The following is an 18,182-nucleotide window of genomic DNA, read 5'->3' on the forward strand; positions in this document are numbered from 1 at the left end:
CATTTAGATTATTCAGAATTTGTGTGGGAGACTATAAAAACCCTTTTTATCTGCACTTCTTTCTAATTAAAGTTGTGCATTTATAACGAATACTCATGGCTAAACAATGCCTGGCAACTGTTGGTCCCAAATATATATATACATACATACATATAAGTATATCTGTATATATATATATGTATGTATTTGCTAGACTACACCTTGGCAACACCTTGGTGATCTAGTAGACTTCGCATAAACAGTTCTTAACAACAAATGGGAACAAATTCCGTTAGTTGCCATTGCGAGTCGTCGTTGAGAACACAAATTCTGTGAAAAGACGCCGAAAAATATTTGTTACTCTTTAAAATAGTGTAAATAAATTGATTTGGGCAGGCAAGAAAGAAGGTGTTATATATAAATAAAAAAATGGCTTTTCATTCGGTGGTGACCATGGAGAAACCGCTGCAGCACATCTCCTTGGCTGACTGGAACGCACGGGTGGCGCGCCTGCGAAATGTGGCGGATGCTCGCCGTTCGGATGCCTTCGCATTGAGACATTCCGCCCGCACGCTCCGGAATGAGACACGCATCGAGGGCGACTGGGCGAACGTAGAATCGAATGAGGCGTTGGCCGATCGGTGAGTGGCAGTGCATCTCTGGCTTAATTCAATATGAGTATGTGCATCTCTGCTGCAGCATAACGGAGCTAAACAGCTGGCGTGAGATCATCTCGAAGACGTTCGAGCGCATCGAGGATGAGATTAAATTGCTGCTGGATGAGAAGACGCTGACGGAGCGCGAGCTGGATGCGCTCGCGGGACCCATTGCGGTGGTTAGCGAAGTGCTCACAATGCGGGACAGTCGCCTCGGCTCCGAGATGACATACGATGAGGCTGACAGGGAGATCAAGAATGAGCTGGCCATATTGGAGAATAATCAGCAATTATTGGCTGAACGCTGCCAGAGGGCGTGGGAGAAACTGACACGACTCGAGGAGGTGCGCTATAAGATTGGCATGGAGATCGAGAACAAAGTGGAGGCTGTCGATTTGGATACTGTGCAACTGGCGCTGGATCGCAATTCAGCAACGTTATCCTACAAGCCGGATCCCTTGCGTAATCCCAAAAAGTAAGAGCAGTTTCGTAATTTGTAATTTTCGGTTTTAATTTGATTGATTGCAGCTGCTGCTCATATGAGGCGTGGCTGGGACATGTGAAGAGCATGAAATTGCTGGCTGAGAACGAGCTGACCGACACCTCTGCCATACGAGAGGCGCTCTTCGTGTGCCGCGAGAAGGCTCGCAACATGCTGCAGGCGCAACAGGAGCGGGCTGAGTACACGATACGAAAGCGCATCTTTGAGACGCAGCGGGCACGCAATGAGCTCGAGTGGCAGAAGCTGAAGATGAAGGAGGAAATGGAGAACGCTGTGTGCGAGATCAATGCGCTGGAGGATGCGTTGCGTGACAAGTCGAGTTCGCTGAAACTGGCCGAGACGCGTCTGGAGAATCGGGCGCAGCGTAGCGGCATGGAACTCTGTCTGGATCATGCCCACGACACGCTCTGCACCGAGGTGGAGAAGTTGCGCGAAATACGCCGTAGTCTTCGGGCCAAAATCGATGATGCCAGGGCCAACTACAATCTATTATCGGATCATGCGCAGAAGATCGATGTTGATCTGGAGAACAAGCAACACTCCCTGATGACCGATATCCGTGCGCTGGACTTACGGGTACGACTTCGGGCCGGCGAATTTGGACTGAAGGTAACGAGTCCCAGTGGCCAGACGGATCGCAATATTGTGCTCACCCACATGGAGCAGGAGATACCCAAGTCATAGGATAGAATGTGTGCCGCTGGATAAATCACAATTTGATGTATACACTTAAAATTTGTCAAAATTCTTGTGCTTTGAAAATTTGTACTTTGTTTTGTTTATTCGCTTTTCTCGCTGCTCGAACGCAGCGAAAAATTGAAATTCAACTCGCCCAATCGCGGTTTGAAGTTGATGCTCCAATCCAATTGCCTTTTGCCAGCGTCTGTCTGCCGTCTGTCCTTGGTTGGCTGGCTGATGAAGTGCACACCCTGCCGCACAAACATGTCCCACTTCACAAGCTGGCCGGGCACAACGGTCTCCGAGGGTCCGCTGCTCACAATCGATCTGGGACTCTCATCGGCCGCCAGCTGCCAATCCACCCACAATGCTACGCCATTGCAATCGCCAGATCTGTAAAGAGTAGCGCAGTTTTAATAGGATTGATGTGATATTCTGAACGGAGAAAACTGCTACACATAGGCTCTGATAATGAGGCACAATCTAATACTTTATGGGATCGAATTTAGATTGTACCCTCTGCAAGTTTGTTCAATTACTTTTACAATTACTTGAGTGAGTGGAATTGCATCGCTTTGGCTACTTACGCTGTTAGTTGAAGGCAGCCATGACTGTGTTTATCCTCTCCGAAGTTGTCGAAGTTGACGTTGAGCAGCTGCTGTGGCTGTGCAAGGGCACGGCAAGGATACTCCCAGAGTGGCTGTGCCTCCACCAGGGCTACAGCCTGTTCCGCTGATCGCTATTCAAAGTTAAACAAAAACCCTTCATAAGGCATTTACCATATAAAATTCAGATAATCGCTGCTTACCTGTACCATATCATCGAAGAGTCTCAGATCGAAGCCCTCGCAACTGCCAATGGGGGTGCGTATCTTGTGCAGATCCAGAAACTCCACAGGTAGTGCATAAATGCGTGCAGCACATGGCGAGATTTGAACAGATAACGCTGGTATCTGCTCCAGCAGCTGCAACAGCAATGTGCCAAAGTAAAAGTTATCCCAGGGCAAAATGGAATTCAGGAAATACGGCTCCGCAAATATGTGTGTAATTGCTGCTAATTCAATCGGCTGCAATTGCTGCACGCTCTCCACAAACGAAACGTTCTTCAGCTGATTGTGCTTGGCTATCGCACCGAGCAGGCGGCGCGAGAAACGATGCGGCTCCAAGCAGCGAACACTGCCGGCGCCAAGAGCCGAGCTGGCAAGCCCGAGCAGGCAGCCATCGCCCAACACCAATAAATGTGCGGATTCTTTCGCATGCACCGCCTGCTCCAGGTAGCGCAGGTAGCGCTTATTCCGCGTGCCCTGATTGAGCTGACCGATCCGATTGCGAGTGTAGGTCATGTGCAGATCACAGGTGCAGCAGTGACGCCGTGCCGGCTGTGATGGTGGCTCTGTTTGGTGCGCATCGAACCACAGCGAGTACTCGTCGTGATAACATCGCAGATAGAACTGTTCGCCGGCAGTGTGCAGCTGCAGTGGCTTAGGTATGTAGTAGATGGCCTGCATCCAATGATCACGCCACGGCACCACATTCGCCAACGGTTTGCTCGAGTTTGACCGCTGCAGCTGCGCCAGCTCCGGATGCGCCCAGTAGGGTGCACAACTGAGCAGTTGCTCACCCCTATCGTCCAGTTCGATTTGCCACCAGTAGAAGATTAACTCCACGCTGCCCGGTCGGACAATCTGCAGTCTCAGGATGTTCTCTCGCTGCTGTTCACGTGCCTGCTTGCGCTGGAAGTCAAATTGAAAGATTGGCGTTGGTGCTGTGAGCACATGGAAGGAATCGATTGGCAGCTGTGACAGCTGGACATCGTGGAGCGCCGCCTCGCCGCTGCACTGCAACAGTTGAGCCGGCGGTTTCAGTAATATGTCACCATCCAGACTGGCCAGCATCTTTAGGCTGTTCCATTGCGTCGCGAGCGCAGATTGTGCCGCCTGGGCATAGCAGGTGGCCCGGGCTGGAATGCACAGGGCATCGGCGGTGAGTAACTCGTTGTGTGCATGATTGTAAATGCCAATGGCACCTTCGCCTATCAGTTCCGTATCCAACAGCTCGGCCACCAGCAAATTGGCCCTATGTGGCATATCCACGCCCATTTCGATGTCCGTCGAGCGTTTGCGTATGAGCCGCACCCTATCGCCGTACCCATTGGCATTGAGAATGCGCTGCGCACAATTTGCCATGGGCATGAACGCCTCACAGGCAGTAACAGTGTCGGCGCCAGCGCGAAGCGCCATCATTGCAAGTATGCCGGTGCCGGTGCCAATATCTAATACGTGAACTTCTCTGCCCGCCTCTCGCATCGCAGCGATTGTTTTGCGCAGCGCCGCATCATATTTTTGATTGCGTTCCCAATCGTGCAGCATGTCGCCAAAGCCAGCATTGGCCACTTCCTGATGGTAATCATAATTCTCGTCGCGTTCTTGCCATGTGTTCTCACCCGTCATCGGATTGATTACTTGTCCAAAGCTAGCCATTAATCGTGTGCGTTGTAGTGTCAGGCGTAGTACTCTCTGCATCGAAAAGAATATGTCTATCTATGTTACATATATACAAATAGTATGCAAATAATGTATTTTGAATATTCACACACAGTTTGCTCGCCGCAGGTGCACATATATGTTTTCCAATGAATTTAACATTTTTATACACTGTAAAACAACATTATGTTTAAGTAAAGCCATGCGTATCGATATATCGATATTTGATTCACTCTTCAAACATATGTGTAGGAGTAAGCTATACATATAATATTATTTTAATATTCACGCACAGTTTGTTTGCCATGTTAATCTCACATACATTTAACTTTCTTTAAACTGTTAAACAATACGCGTTCATTTCAGGAATGTAAAGCCATGTGAATCGATGTATCGATATTTGATTTGATTGTTCAAACAACGAACAGTTGCTAATTTTAACTGCCAAGTATCGAATCCCTTTTTAACTTTAGTTAGCTTATGCCTAAATTTTAATTTTATCTGTAACTGGAAAATATTTTTTTTTTTAAATCAAAAGAAAATGTTAAGAGATTCGTACATTTAAAATGTGTTTTATTTGACAGTTTCAGTTGTAGTTTACAATTATATAGCTATTAAAACTGCTGATCAAGTCTTCGTCGGACTCCCGTCATGATCCGTACACGTTGCTCCAACTCCTGATATTTAATGCAACGTATACGTTGAATGGGTGTATGCCAGTAATCTTCTCTATCTTCCGTATAGATCCAGCAGGACATTCGTGGCACTGATTTGTAGTTAGTGTTGTTAACAATGCCAACTGGTGTATCAAATTTCATCGTATTTCTGTATGCCGTCCACTGTTTAATCAGAGAGTCAACAATTGTGATCCCCAGCACCAACAGCATAATAAAGATGGCCTCGACCTGCAAAAATGATTGTGGACTTTCCATGCTGATAGGTCAAGGTTTGGAGTGTGAATAATAATGGTCAACCATTGACGTGCCATTTTATACAAATTACAGGTAGATAAATGCATTCCAAAAGGGTATCACAGGTGTGTTACCTAGGCACAGAGTGTACAAGTTTGTAAATAAGATCATTAAATATTAATCTGTTTGTTGTGATTGGGTTGGGTGAGGATAATGATATGGTACCCACCTTTAAGAGCTCCAATCTGGCAACAAATACGATTTATTTTATTATATTAGAGTATTCAAATTGTCGTCATTAATGGTTGAGCGGTTAATTTATATATATAATTTATATATAAATATATATACACATATATATATATATAATGCTGATAAGCTCTTAAATTTAGCTATAAGCTTGCTTGTTGCTTGCTCAGTTCATCTAGTGTTGAGAGATACGGATGGCGTTATAGCAAAAATGTTACTGAAAATAAGTTGCGCAATAATATTACTGAACATATTGGTGGCTCAATGTGAAAACCTTGATGAGGAAAACCCATGCAAATTGCAAAATATAACAACAAAATATGCTGTCGAAGTATCGAAAAACAGGATGTTGCTGCAATCACAACTTGAAGAAATGCGGTACGTATTCATAACTTTTCTTGTACAGAATGTATTATTATAATTGTTGAAGATATTTTGTTTATTCTTTATAGGGCCGAACAGACTAATCTCTTTGCAGAACTTAATTCAAAATTGGACCAATTAATGGTGAACAGTTTGCGAGCAGATCAGTATCCTAGCAGCTGCGTGGAGGTGGGAACGCTGAGTCGTCTTAGCGGCGTCTATCAGATCTTCTTACCTGGTCACAGTTTGCAACCGTTTTTGGTTAGCTGTGATGGCGATACTCAGGGCGGAGGCTGGACAGTTATTCTGCGTCGTATGGATGGAAGCGTTAATTTCTTTCGCTATTGGAACGACTATAAAGAGGGCTTTGGGAATGTGAATGGCGAGTTTTTCATTGGCCTGGACAAGTTATATGCGATGACCAAGGATCTGAACCAGGAGCTGATAATAGTCATGAAGAACATGGCGGGTCAAACGAAATATGCGAAATATTATCGATTTGCGATCGGCGGTGAAGCGGATTTGTATAATCTGCGCACATTGAAGGGATACTCTGGAAATGCTGGAGATTCTTTAATCTCGCATGTAGGGAGCAACTTCTCCTCAATGGATCGCGATAATGATAAATCCGAAAACAACTGTGCTGAATTGTATAAAGGTGGCTGGTGGTACAATAAATGTCACACAAGGTGTGTATCTATAAATGTGAGGAAAAGTTTTTAGACACTACATTCCTTCTTAATTTTCGAATATTTCTATATATTTACAGTAACCTAATGGGTCACTATAATGAGTCTACCTTTGGACAAGGCATTAACTGGCTTCTATTTACGGGTCATAAAGCGTCGCTCAAAGAGGTACAAATGATGATAAGACATACTGTATAAATCGAAAACCGTGGAAAGAAATGTGTATAGATAATAGACAGCTTAAAAATTGTTTCAATGTAGGTTCCGATCTGTTTAAAATATATACACGAGGTAATTATAAGCAGACATTTACAATCCACATCAGTTAAAATAGTATAAGGGTATTTCAAGTTTATATTACAGGCTACACAAAACAATTTGCTAGCTTCTTTTGTCTTGTGTGATCTGAGCTAATTAGAAATACTTAAATATGTTCCATATTGCCAATAATATAAATCACAGCTTAAATATGCAGGGGAAACTGATCAAGTGGATGATAAACTATGATATTGGAACGATTACATGACAATATAAGCGCCAATTCGTCTTGTCTCAGGTTGCGGCTCCGAGTGGGTGGTATGGGTGGTGCAGGGCGGGTGGATTAGGTGTGCAGGTCGTCTGGCTGGTTAGTGTCTGTAAAATGATTCAACGCAGCTCGTAGGTTTACGGGTCCTGTGTTGAGGAATCGCTGGCATCTTCGGACTGAGTGCCCAATTTGAGCATTTTGTACGCTTCCTCTTCGCTACCGATTTCAAATCGATCATACTTTGCAAATCTCTGTTGTCCTTTAGAGTCCTCCAAGACTCAACCCACAACTTTAGTCATAAAATGAAACTTTTGGAGACCCATGAACAACTTGCCAGTCGAATGCACGAAGCCCATTTTATAGTCTCCTCACAGCTCACCTACTCCTCTAGCCCCCTAATGTTAAACGGATGCAGACTTCAGACGAGCAATATCATCTAATAGATTCCAGTGGCATCCAGTAGATCCTTGTGCCCGTCTACAGTCTGCTCAGTCGGCTTAGAGGCAGCACCTCCTCATAGCTGCTGGAGAACAGATTGGGTTCCGAACTGGCCATCTCATTGAGTTTACCTTTACCTATTAGCTTATTCAGGAAGCCGCTCTGACGAATCTATGTATGTTGTGATAAGGGTGTTTCAAGTCTATGAATAAATCCACACCAGTATGCAAATACAAACCTTATCACTTGGAGCTATAGTTGCAAAAATTCGCTGGCATCTTTGAATTTAAAGCTAATTTCGCTTTAATTGGTATTTTGAAAATTTAAATTTCCCACTTTATCATTTATCCCTGCGAAGTATTAGCAAAACGATGCAAGTTATTTTTGGCAGTATTTTCGAGTAGAATATGTATAAGTTCTTGACATCTTGACAGATAACACACAAGACTAAAGAAACTGACCCACTACTTGCTGAATATATAGCCGGCAAGTCAGCTTATTATAATAATCAACCATATCGTATATATATATATATGTACATACACATATATGTCCATTTATGTTTTTTCATAAGTAGTCTCAATATATAAATAAAAACAATCAAAAAAAGTAATGCTCAAGTTTTTTAATAATGTGAATTTTTCTTTTTAACTAATAAAGAACCGATATCAATGGGGTCAACCATATACTTAAGAAGCGATAAGAGCGATCTACATAATATGTATACCTTGGGTCATCTTCAAGATCAATTTGGTGAAATCATTATATTTAATCTATTCAAAAGAAAAATGCATACAAAAGAATATACATATAATCCTGTCGGTATTCACCTTGTAGGGGATTTTGATTTCGGTATACACATTGCTTATCAGTTTGGGGTTTTTTACTTGACAAGCTAACATATATACTATATATAAAATAGAATATTTATCTTATATATTAGTTTAATTTTTATTTTAATGACATATTTATATTTTTTACAAAATGAATGGATGTTTTTGTAAAAAGGTATAAGGTATTTCAAATTCGTTATCACGGGCAGAATAAATTTTTGTAATGCTCGCTATAAATTAATTCGCTAGCTGCTCAGAATATTTAGTTTGGTTTGAACAGTGCTTATTTGAAATACTTATATAAATTAAACGCAAAATGTTGTTGAAAATAATGTGCAGTATAATTTTATTAAATATACAAGTGCTTAAGTGTAGAGGGGAAATATTTAAAGAAATTGAGAATCTGCCAGATTTAACTAATATCTGTAGAAATATAACCGAAATACAAGTACAAGATGCGATAAGGTTTGTATTCGAACTTTGGTTTCCATTTCGAAAACATTTGAATGACCTGCTCTCTGCACCCACACACACAGATCAGAACAGATTCGTCTGAGAGAATTGCAGAATGAACTGATCGGTAAATTCTATGTGTTGAATGAGAATTTCAATAGATTGACCAGCTCGGAGTCAAATAAGTTCGCCAGCAGCTGTGCAGAGGCTACAGCTTTGAGTCGTCGTAGTGGCGTCTATCAGATCCTCGTGCGCAACTACAGTCTACATCCGATTATCGTGAGTTGCGAGGAAGAGACACATGGCGGAGGCTGGACAACTGTGTTGAGACGACAGGATGGCAGTGTCGACTTCTATCGCTTCTGGAAGGACTTCAAGAATGGTTTCGGCAACGTGATCGGCGAGTTTTTCATCGGACTTGAGCTGCTGCATATCATTACCAACGTTGCGGATCAGGAATTACTCATAGTCATGGAGGACTTTAATGGACGACATAGGTTTGCCAAGTATGATCAATTTGAAATTGGTAGCGAAGATGAAGCATATAAATTGCGTACACTGGGCACATATTCCGGAGATGCGGGCGATTCCTTAAAAGACCATTTAGGTCTAAAGTTCTCAACACGGGACAGAGACAACGATCAGAAAGATACGTTTAATTGTGCTGAAATTTATACGGGTGGTTGGTGGTACGATGCTTGCTATAAAAGGTACTATACACCGACCGATTTTATAAATTATCAATTGTTTATTTTTTAATAATTGTATATTTTTGACAGCCACCTGATGGGAAAATATCAAGACTCATCCTTGGGCGCAGGCATTAATTGGTATCCTTTTGCGACTTCCACGGGCACATTAAAAGGTGCCCAGATGATGATAAGACCTAGAAGGTATTGAAATTGCTGCGGATAAAAATAAAAATAAAAATCAATAACATAATTCTTCATTCAAAATGTATCAGAAGCAAAAGAGCTATAAACATTTTTATATGTCACTAATAGGTATATATCTTGAACATGCTTAGTTGCAATTGATTCAATCTTGGCACATTTTGTAAAGTGCATTTTATATGTTTTTTAATTAAATTGTTATTAAACAGCTCAAGACTGGTAATCTAATGGGACATTCCTTGGTTTAAGTAATGTGGGGCTGAGAACCATTTGACATTTGCTATTTGCTGTCTAAGGCATCGTGAATAGTTTTTTGTGCAATAAGGAAAATACTAAGAAATTGCTATTGTGGAAAATTGTACTCTCACGTTTTGCTTTACAGCAATGTATATTTATTTATTTTTATTTTGTTCCAGCCAATAAGCAAGTCGAGAGAGAGAGAGAGAGCGAGAGATAAAGAGAAAGTGATAAATACTGGAGGAGAGATCGAGATTTTGCTAGACTAGGAGCTACCCATCTCATGAAACACACATGAGAATATATATTTATTTAGGAGCTTATCAAGAATCATCAAGAATATATGCATATATGTATAATTGATGGGGTCGCTGATGCTTTCTTCTGTCTGCTGCAAAGAATCGCATAGCTTGAAACTCTTTCTTACTATTGTGTGTATAGGGTATAAAAACAAAGGTGGAGCTAGAGCCAATAATTTTCTGCTCGATAATTTCCAAATGAATGCGTATCACAAATAAATTTCCCTTTGACAGCAGCAAAGCGTTAAAATTTAAAACAAAATCACGTTTTGCTGTTGCATACTTTTTGGCGTATGCACATCTGCTCGGCTTGTACGTGAGAAAAGTTTCACTTTATATACACACACACACACAAACATGCAGTCGCATACACGCAAACTTTAACAATTTATTTATTTACATTTACAGTAGACGCAGGTGAGCGAAGCGGTTGCATAAATAAAATCAAATAAAATAAATCATACCATAATTTCCAGCAGCAAAACTCGCTTTCACAAAATGCCGCATGCAAATTTAATCCATTTTTGGTTACTCAAACGTGTTAATATTATTTCGCATATTTTTCTATTTGCATCCATCCTAAATATAAACAGACAAGGATTTACACCAAGTACATTGTTGAACTGAATTTTTGTATTTACAAACTCAGTTTTAGCTACTCTCTCTACAAAATGAGAAAAGGGATCATTGAGATCGGATAAGAAACAATAAATGTTTGCTGCATCAGGGTATCTCCTAATCGTTATTTGTTCAAGCTAATCGAAGGCAAGTTGGTGAAGCCAAAAAACAGCTGTTTTCATGTTTAATTTAAAGTAGTGTGTGTAATTGTTAGATAGGAAACGATTGGAGATCTAAAGCTAAAATCCATTTAAATTAGCATCCACATGTCAACACAATTATGTTGGATAACAACGGCAACGAGATTTATGTGCACGTGAAGAGGGCACAAGTTACACAATGCCAAAATACATGCACAAACATGCAGACTACAGCACAAACATGGAGAAACACGTACCGGATGCGAGGCCGAAGGCTGTGGGTGGCTGGGGCGGTGGTCGGTGGGCGTTTGCCGGAGCTTGGCAATTGTCAAAATTGCCACCATAATTCACGTGTTGCCAGCAACAGAAACAACAACAACAATATAAACAACAATGAACTCAGCATCGTCATTCAATTGAAGCAAATGCTCAAAATGCAAATTACGCAATGATTTACATTTCGATTGACATATTTTAGGCAAACTGTTTGCAGGACTCAATCCCCCACTCCAACCCCAAACCTCCACCGCAACCCAAAAGCTCCACCCTTTGCTTGTTGGCCCAACGCATTGGCAGTAATTCAAAAATATATCCCCGAGCATCTTATCAAGCCCAAAATTGATGACTTTGACATGCGTTGAAAGGGATAGGGATATACTGAAAAAAAAAAAATATATATCTACCTGTATCTATGAAAAGCGCTTAACGCAGCTCGCTTTTTAATACGAAAATATATATAGAATTCAAAAATATTTTGTTTAAAATGTTAAAATTATTTGAATTAAAAATGAATTTATTTGGTAAATTTGTAGTTTCTATATTTTCCAAATTCCAGATGATTTATTTTGCTGAGTGTAGACAGCAATGCGTACATGTCGCATAAATATTGAAGCCTCAACTGAATCAGCCCCCAACCTAAATTGAATCAGTTTGGAGGCGATCCCTAAGAAATGTCTGGGACACAATGAAAAGCGTAAACTTTATGGCAATGTCTCTTCAGTCTCTGTCCCTCCCCCCACTGTCTGTCTGTCTGCCAGTTTTGTGTCCAAGTTCTTTATGCATGTTGGCAATATGCAGTTGCATAACTTGCTGCCAGTCGTCATTAGTCTGGATTTCTTATTGGTGACAAGGATATTCAGGCTTCACATGAAATGTTGAGTGAAAATAAACGCGGTATTATATTATGATTTTATGAAAGGGCCGAGTCAACTTGAATGCAGCCGCAAAGAATGCGATATAAAGGACACACAATGCCCCAATGCGAACTGCGGAAGCTCAATGGCTTCGCTGCTGGTTCCATCACAATTGCTGCACATCTTGGTGGCGAAGCCGTCACCACGATGCGGACATCAATGCAACTGGCAGTTGGAGTCAAGTGTCAAAGCATGCTGAAAGGCGTGTCTTACATTCTCTGCTGTCCCGTCCGGTCGTCCTTCTTTGCGCATAAATTCCAAAATAACAATACGACAGCAGCATCTTGAAGGCTGAGCATATGAGTTCAAACTTTGGGCCAGGCCGTCCATTAAAAGACGACTGGCCAAAAGTTTTAATGATGCCCCAAAGTCCTCTACACGGGAATAGGAAATCTAACCTAAAATCAAGGAAGTCTAAGTTGCAGTTCCAAAAACAAAAATCGAATAAAAAACACGCTTGAATCAAGTTATTTGCCTGCATACTTTCCGCATAAAATAAAATTCAAAACTTAAGGTTTTCTATTATTAAAATTTTTTTCTGTGTGTAGCTATTGTCTGGTGGTTCATCGAAAATATTCTTAGGTGAATTTATCAGGCACTTTCTGATAAATATAAAGATTTAATTTATATGCTTAGTTGGCTAAGAAATCGGATAGAGTACTGCTGCTTAAAATTTAAGCACTCTAACTTAAGCTGACTACTTATAACTCTGTTCTCAAAGGTATAATATCATAAATAGGATGAAAGGCTATATTGATTTTCATGTAATACATTTATATGTGAAACCACAGTTTTTAGCCAAAATTTAGGTATCAAAATATTCGCACATTTTATAGAGACATACAAATACACTTTCTTTCTTTTAGCAACCGAGTAGTATGCAAAATAAAACAAGATAGAATGCTCAGACCTATATCGATTCCAGAGACAAAGTATAGTGTTTTAGTCAAATGTAAACAAGTAAGAGGCAAAAGCAGATGCCCTCAATTTATTTTTTTGATAATCACTACCAGCCAAGTCTATTTGCTTCAATCCAAACTAGTCACTCAAAATTGAATGATATCTATATGTCATCATATTAACTACTTTCTGCAAGGACATGTAATCTTCGGAGTTGCAGTTCATGTTTTTCGTGTCAATGAAAAATTATAATGAAAAAGGCAAGAACTAAAGATAAACTGAGTGCATTATTTTGGAATTTACTTTGATTACATTTCACATGCCATTAAGCCCGCTGAAGCGTTGTGTTTGATTATTTAAATCTCTCGTAAGGAAGTTGCGCTTTTAGTTTGTACTCAATAAAAACGGTTGGATACATTTGCATAACCAAATCAAAAAATTGCAAATGTATTTGTGCCACATTTAATTATTTCTTAGTTTGTCACGGCTATGCAGTTGTTTCGCTGTTGTTTTTGCCCTGATTTGGGTTAAGAATGTGTGTCAACTTTTTGCAGCGAGTGTTTCTCTGCGGGGTTGCAAAGTGAAAGTTCATTTTGGCCGGCAGGCGTTGCAGTAAAACTTTGTTTTTTTTTTTACGCCTTAAATATGTTTTGCGGCTTGTTCCGGAAAAGTTACTTACACACAGACACACACAGCAGCTGTTTTGTTTTCAAGTGCTAAACTTGACACCAACTTATGATGGAATTCCTTGCAATGCCAACGCCCAAAAGAAAGCAGCCAAGTGGAAAAAACTTGCGCCAGACAACCGCAAAACAAGTCGATGTACTCCAGCAGAAAGTGTTTGGCTAGTAAATACCCTGCAGACAGCCAAATTCGGCTCGCATAAATGTATTTAATCTGTTTGAGATATTCAATATTTATGGATATTTTTTAAATGGAGCAGCGATTTTGTTAGCCAAGAGAAAAGCTACATAGCTAAATCGTCTCGTTAAAAAATATGCATAAATTATTTACACGGTCGCAGTTACATTTTTCACCAAATCCACTATAAACTCTTGCACATTAGTGTAAATATCATTAAAAAGGAAACGCACTCACAACTTGCTTACTTTAGCATTCACTTTATTTAGCAACTTAAACCAACTTGTTTACTCTAGCATTCACTGTATTTAGCAACTTAAACCGACGACTATGAAATTGGAGTTAGCGGCCATAGAAGCCACCACCGCCAAATGAGGATGCTGAAGAGGATGCTGAGGCGCTGCTGCCACCAAAGCCGCCACCATATCCGGGATAACCACCGCCACCATAGCCGCCTGGGAAGCCGCCGTAGCCGCCATAGCCGCCATAACCGCCTGGAAATCCGCCATAGCCGCCATAGCCTCCATATCCACCAAGTCCACCAAATCCACCATATCCAGGGTGGGGCAGCGCCTCCATTACGCTGAAGAGCGCGATTATCACAATGCCGAAAATAATAGCAGCTCGCATTTTGGCTTCTGATTCAGTTGAGTTCTACGTTGAAATGTGCGTCTCAAAGATGTAAGTGACATATTATATACAAAAAAAGTAAACAAAATATTAACGGGCTAGTCTGGTTTCTAAAAGAACTGGATCTAAGCTGGAGTGCGATGTCAAAATTGAATACAAATTCGAATCATTTAATATAGGCTCTTTTGCCAAAAACCGGTTGGGGGTTCAAAATTGCGTTGGTTTTTTTGGGGAATCACTTGGCTTGCCTCCCGTTCATTTTACTCGTTTAATATATTCAACTGCGATTTGTCTTTTTTTTTTTTTTTAATACGTTTCCATTTTTGAAAGCAAATGTTAATCAAGCAATCAATCGGGTTTCTATACATTTTCAATTTCTATTTGTGACAAATCGTTGTTTGTCAAAAATAAAGGTCATCTGTGCGCGATTCACAAGCACACGTTTAAGTAAATTCCCGAATATCAGCTAAAAGCCAAAAGGTTCAAATTTGTATACCCTGATCCCATCACAAATGGGAACAAGAATACAAGAGTATGTAACAGGCCCCATAAAGTTATATATATTCTTGTTCAGCATCAATAGCCAAGTTGTTTTTGCCTTGTCTGTCTCTCAATCTATATAAATGAATCGATCTCAGAGGCTGTTCAAAACTGGGGATATTTGAAGTAAGCTAGGGCACAAATTCAATTTAATTGTTTTCAAAATTATTGCGTTATTGCGTTTTCAGCATGGTAGAATCAAGAATGAATTGCAAACGAATCTTTCGTAAATCGTGGATTTTGATATGTTCCGGTGACTTTCCGGACGATATATACACCAAATATGGTGGCTATCAAATGGGCGATAAAGATCCGTACAGTGTATTCCATTTGGAGTACAAACCAACCACATTTCTATTAGTCTTTCACAACAGAGAGTTTTTCAAATGTATAGCGCTGGATTTGATAAATGTAACCACATCCGAATGTCTGCCGCAATCCGGAGCGCCAGAGATCATTTCAAATCCAAATAACCAAATTACATGCGTTAATCATGCCTTTCTAATGGCCGATGAATTGGCATCCGCGTGCACCACCAGACAACTGCCGGACAACGATTATACAGCCATTCTCTATGCGAATGAGGAGAAACAGTCTTTTCTCCACATCAACGAGAACAGCAGATGCTCTTACTTTGGCTTGAATAATTGGATGTTGTTGTTGCTGCTGTGTCTACTTTGGTTGTTTATTATCTTTCGTCTCAGATGATTGCTCGAGTGTTGGCAAGATGACATAAATACATCATATATTTAAATAATCCGGTGTTATTTTTTGTTACTTGTACTCTTTCACTTTTGAATATTACTCAAATTATTGCTATTTTTTTTACCAGAAACAATTTATGGTTAACTGCAGAGGGGACTTTTTCATTTGTTCTCTGTTTCGTTTTTGTTTCTGTTTTTTTTGTATATTTAAATTAACATATATCAGCTAATTCAATTACGGTATTTTGATACATTGAACCCATTAAAAATTCAAAAAATGTGAAAGTAAGAAAGCATGGCCGTCTGTATGAACAGAGCTAGAGACTTCAAATTTAGAATAAATATTCTTATTGAATTTGATCGACAATTCGTTGGCATTATAAAGATATAGTCTTATATACATATAATATATATCCTAAGATATTATTGATCGACTGTAAGATCATAAGATACACAGATTTAGTTAATCTAAACGTATCGCAATCGTACACTTTCTTTGGTAACTGATTTCATTTGTATATATTTTATATGCCATTTGACATGATATTTTGACAGTGCTTTGCGTTCCACATGCAACATGCTGCAACTACATTCCCTATAAGAGTGATCATCATCACCCTCGTCATAATATCTTTATGAGTTTAAGGGTCTGTCAAAGGGGCTGCGGCTGCGCCACGGATCGTCTTTCATGTGACAGGAAAGTACCGAGAAGCCAACATAAGTGCTCCTTGTCATGTTGTCACATGAGTATATATATATATATATATACATGTGTGTGTGTGTGAGTCTATGCCCACTCATCTCTGTTTTCATATATGTATGAATAATGGCTATTTAACAGACGCACAATTATCACATAATTATTTCGAATGACAAAACTAAAAAGGCGCGTGGTTATTGTTTTTTTTTTTTTATTGTTTTTCTGTATTTTTTTTTTAAATTAGCTACCACTCAAGTGCCACAAATAAATTAGCTTGATACTGGTTTCGTATATATTGGAAATGTATTTACAAAATGAATCATACAAATAAATTTTGTCACATGTTCAAGATATTTAACAAATTCAATGATTGTTCCTATGAACACATTATGATATTGTAATTCGATGTAGACAATTTGTTGTATGACTGCTAGCATAATATCATGCATGACTAATAAATTATATTGTGATATAGGTTGCAATCATCACGATTAAATGATTATACATGAGCAGTTAGAAGACAACAAGTTTGATTCGCAGTTATATATTCATGGTTTAGGTCTCTTTTGAATCTAGAATATATTCTTGAATGTAGTTGGTTTTACTTTTCTCTTTGTGTACGTGCACAGAGATACATTTAAGTACAAATAGTCAAGTTCCTGTTGCAGCAAATATGCGTACTCGGACCTCGTTTGTCCTGTGGAATTTCTGCTCGACATTTGATTTGACAGAGCTCCAGGTCTCTGCTTCTCCCGCTGGCACAGTTGCATTGTATCTCTCTGTGTGCGCAAAGTTTTGCAACGTGTAGCATGTCAGCAGCATGTGTCGTGCCTCAGTTAATTTGCTGTCCTTTTGTCGTCTTGGGTCTGCAACTATTTTGCCGCATCGCAAAAGGGTACAAAACGCATTTTCCCTTTGTGCTGCCTTCGCAAACATTATTGCAATTTTGTAGATATTGTAAAAATGTAAAAAATAAAAAATAAACACAAATACAAACACGCATTTGCCTCCCTATCTGCCCCTCCCCCACTTTCGCACTCTTTATGCAAATTAGTTGCAGATATCGCTTACATTCCGCATGTAAATTTGCATTTTGTTACTGCCTGTCATGATGCCTGAGAAAGGAATTTTTATTTGCATTTAAACTTTTACATCGTACTTGTTAACCTTTTGTCTATTAAGTACAGTGTGTGTTTGTGGGAGTGTGTGTGTGTCTGTGTGTGTGAGTGTGTAGAAGTTATTCCCTGAATGTCACCTTATTGCTTGGAGTGCTTAAAATCAGCAGCTTCCTGTACTATACTGATTTATGCAAGGAGTTGTGCCGAAGCTTTGTGAGATGATAAATTAGATGGGCTTTTGGAGAGATTTGCAAGAAATCCTTTGAGTGACTTTAAACTTTAAACTGCTGTCCCTTTCAACTCTTTCACAATGTATGTCTTAAATTTGAAATTCCAAGTATTCCCTCTATATTCACCCATATTCCAATAAGTGCACTGCGAACAAATGTTATCTACTTGAATATGTCATGTATTTGTAATGCGTACGCATTCTTATGCTTTCAGACCGAAGATAAAAGAGTGGTTTGTTGAGACTAGAGAATTTAACTTGCATTTGTTGTATATATTTAAGTTTATTTATGCTCTTTGCGACGTTGTCGATAACATCGATAAGTGCCATATATCTGCCACAATTTGAAAGCTAGAGTCAC

The 18,182-nt window shown here is 39.8% G+C and overlaps 7 protein-coding genes across 8 annotated transcripts; 4 read left to right on the top strand and 3 right to left on the bottom strand.

Annotated features, from left to right (window-relative positions):
- The first annotated feature begins 258 nt into the window (after nucleotides 1-258).
- Nucleotides 259-1,899, top strand: LOC6569155 (tektin-B1). The gene is made up of 3 exons (XM_001995246.3): nucleotides 259-620; nucleotides 679-1,110; nucleotides 1,164-1,899. Exons 1-3 carry the CDS (start codon nucleotides 409-411, stop codon nucleotides 1,819-1,821), a joined length of 1,302 nt encoding a protein of 433 aa, XP_001995282.1. The 5' UTR covers nucleotides 259-408; the 3' UTR covers nucleotides 1,822-1,899.
- Nucleotides 1,892-4,429, bottom strand: LOC6569154 (protein arginine N-methyltransferase 7). Of its 2 annotated transcripts, XM_043215920.1 has the most exons (4): nucleotides 4,411-4,429; nucleotides 2,624-4,330; nucleotides 2,403-2,554; nucleotides 1,892-2,208 (listed from the first exon to the last, which is right to left on the bottom strand). In XM_043215920.1, the coding sequence occupies exons 2-4, from the start codon at nucleotides 4,292-4,294 to the stop codon at nucleotides 1,917-1,919; spliced, it is 2,115 nt and encodes a 704-aa protein (XP_043071855.1). In that variant the 5' UTR covers nucleotides 4,295-4,330; nucleotides 4,411-4,429; the 3' UTR covers nucleotides 1,892-1,916. The 2 variants fall into 2 exon arrangements, with proteins under 2 accessions (XP_043071855.1, XP_001995281.2); XM_001995245.3 differs by lacking the exon at nucleotides 4,411-4,429 and having other exon boundaries at nucleotides 2,624-4,355.
- A 482-nt stretch (nucleotides 4,430-4,911) lies between these two features.
- Nucleotides 4,912-5,229, bottom strand: LOC6569153. Its single transcript, XM_001995244.3, has one exon. It carries the CDS (start codon nucleotides 5,227-5,229, stop codon nucleotides 4,912-4,914), a length of 318 nt encoding a protein of 105 aa, XP_001995280.1.
- A 399-nt stretch (nucleotides 5,230-5,628) lies between these two features.
- LOC116805900 (ficolin-1-like) lies at nucleotides 5,629-6,814 on the top strand. The gene is made up of 3 exons (XM_032741063.2): nucleotides 5,629-5,835; nucleotides 5,910-6,509; nucleotides 6,590-6,814. The coding sequence occupies exons 1-3, from the start codon at nucleotides 5,669-5,671 to the stop codon at nucleotides 6,705-6,707; spliced, it is 885 nt and encodes a 294-aa protein (XP_032596954.1). The 5' UTR covers nucleotides 5,629-5,668; the 3' UTR covers nucleotides 6,708-6,814.
- Nucleotides 6,815-7,444: 630 nt separating this feature from the next.
- LOC6569152 (techylectin-5B-like) lies at nucleotides 7,445-9,858 on the top strand. Its single transcript, XM_043215323.1, has 3 exons — nucleotides 7,445-7,494; nucleotides 8,843-9,469; nucleotides 9,539-9,858. The coding sequence occupies exons 1-3, from the start codon at nucleotides 7,445-7,447 to the stop codon at nucleotides 9,657-9,659; spliced, it is 798 nt and encodes a 265-aa protein (XP_043071258.1). The 3' UTR covers nucleotides 9,660-9,858.
- A 4,384-nt stretch (nucleotides 9,859-14,242) lies between these two features.
- On the bottom strand, nucleotides 14,243-14,530 carry LOC122322567 (neuropeptide-like protein 31). Its single transcript, XM_043215329.1, has one exon. It carries the CDS (start codon nucleotides 14,528-14,530, stop codon nucleotides 14,243-14,245), a length of 288 nt encoding a protein of 95 aa, XP_043071264.1.
- Nucleotides 14,531-15,175: 645 nt separating this feature from the next.
- Nucleotides 15,176-15,827, top strand: LOC122322834. The gene is made up of 2 exons (XM_043216081.1): nucleotides 15,176-15,196; nucleotides 15,259-15,827. Exon 2 carries the CDS (start codon nucleotides 15,260-15,262, stop codon nucleotides 15,776-15,778), a length of 519 nt encoding a protein of 172 aa, XP_043072016.1. The 5' UTR covers nucleotides 15,176-15,196; nucleotide 15,259; the 3' UTR covers nucleotides 15,779-15,827.
- Nucleotides 15,828-18,182: the final 2,355 nt, after the last annotated feature.

Source organism: Drosophila grimshawi, unplaced genomic scaffold (genome assembly GCF_018153295.1).
Source record: "Drosophila grimshawi isolate 15287-2541.00 unplaced genomic scaffold, ASM1815329v1 contig_1367, whole genome shotgun sequence".
NCBI classification, from domain to species: Eukaryota; Metazoa; Arthropoda; class Insecta; order Diptera; family Drosophilidae; genus Drosophila; species Drosophila grimshawi.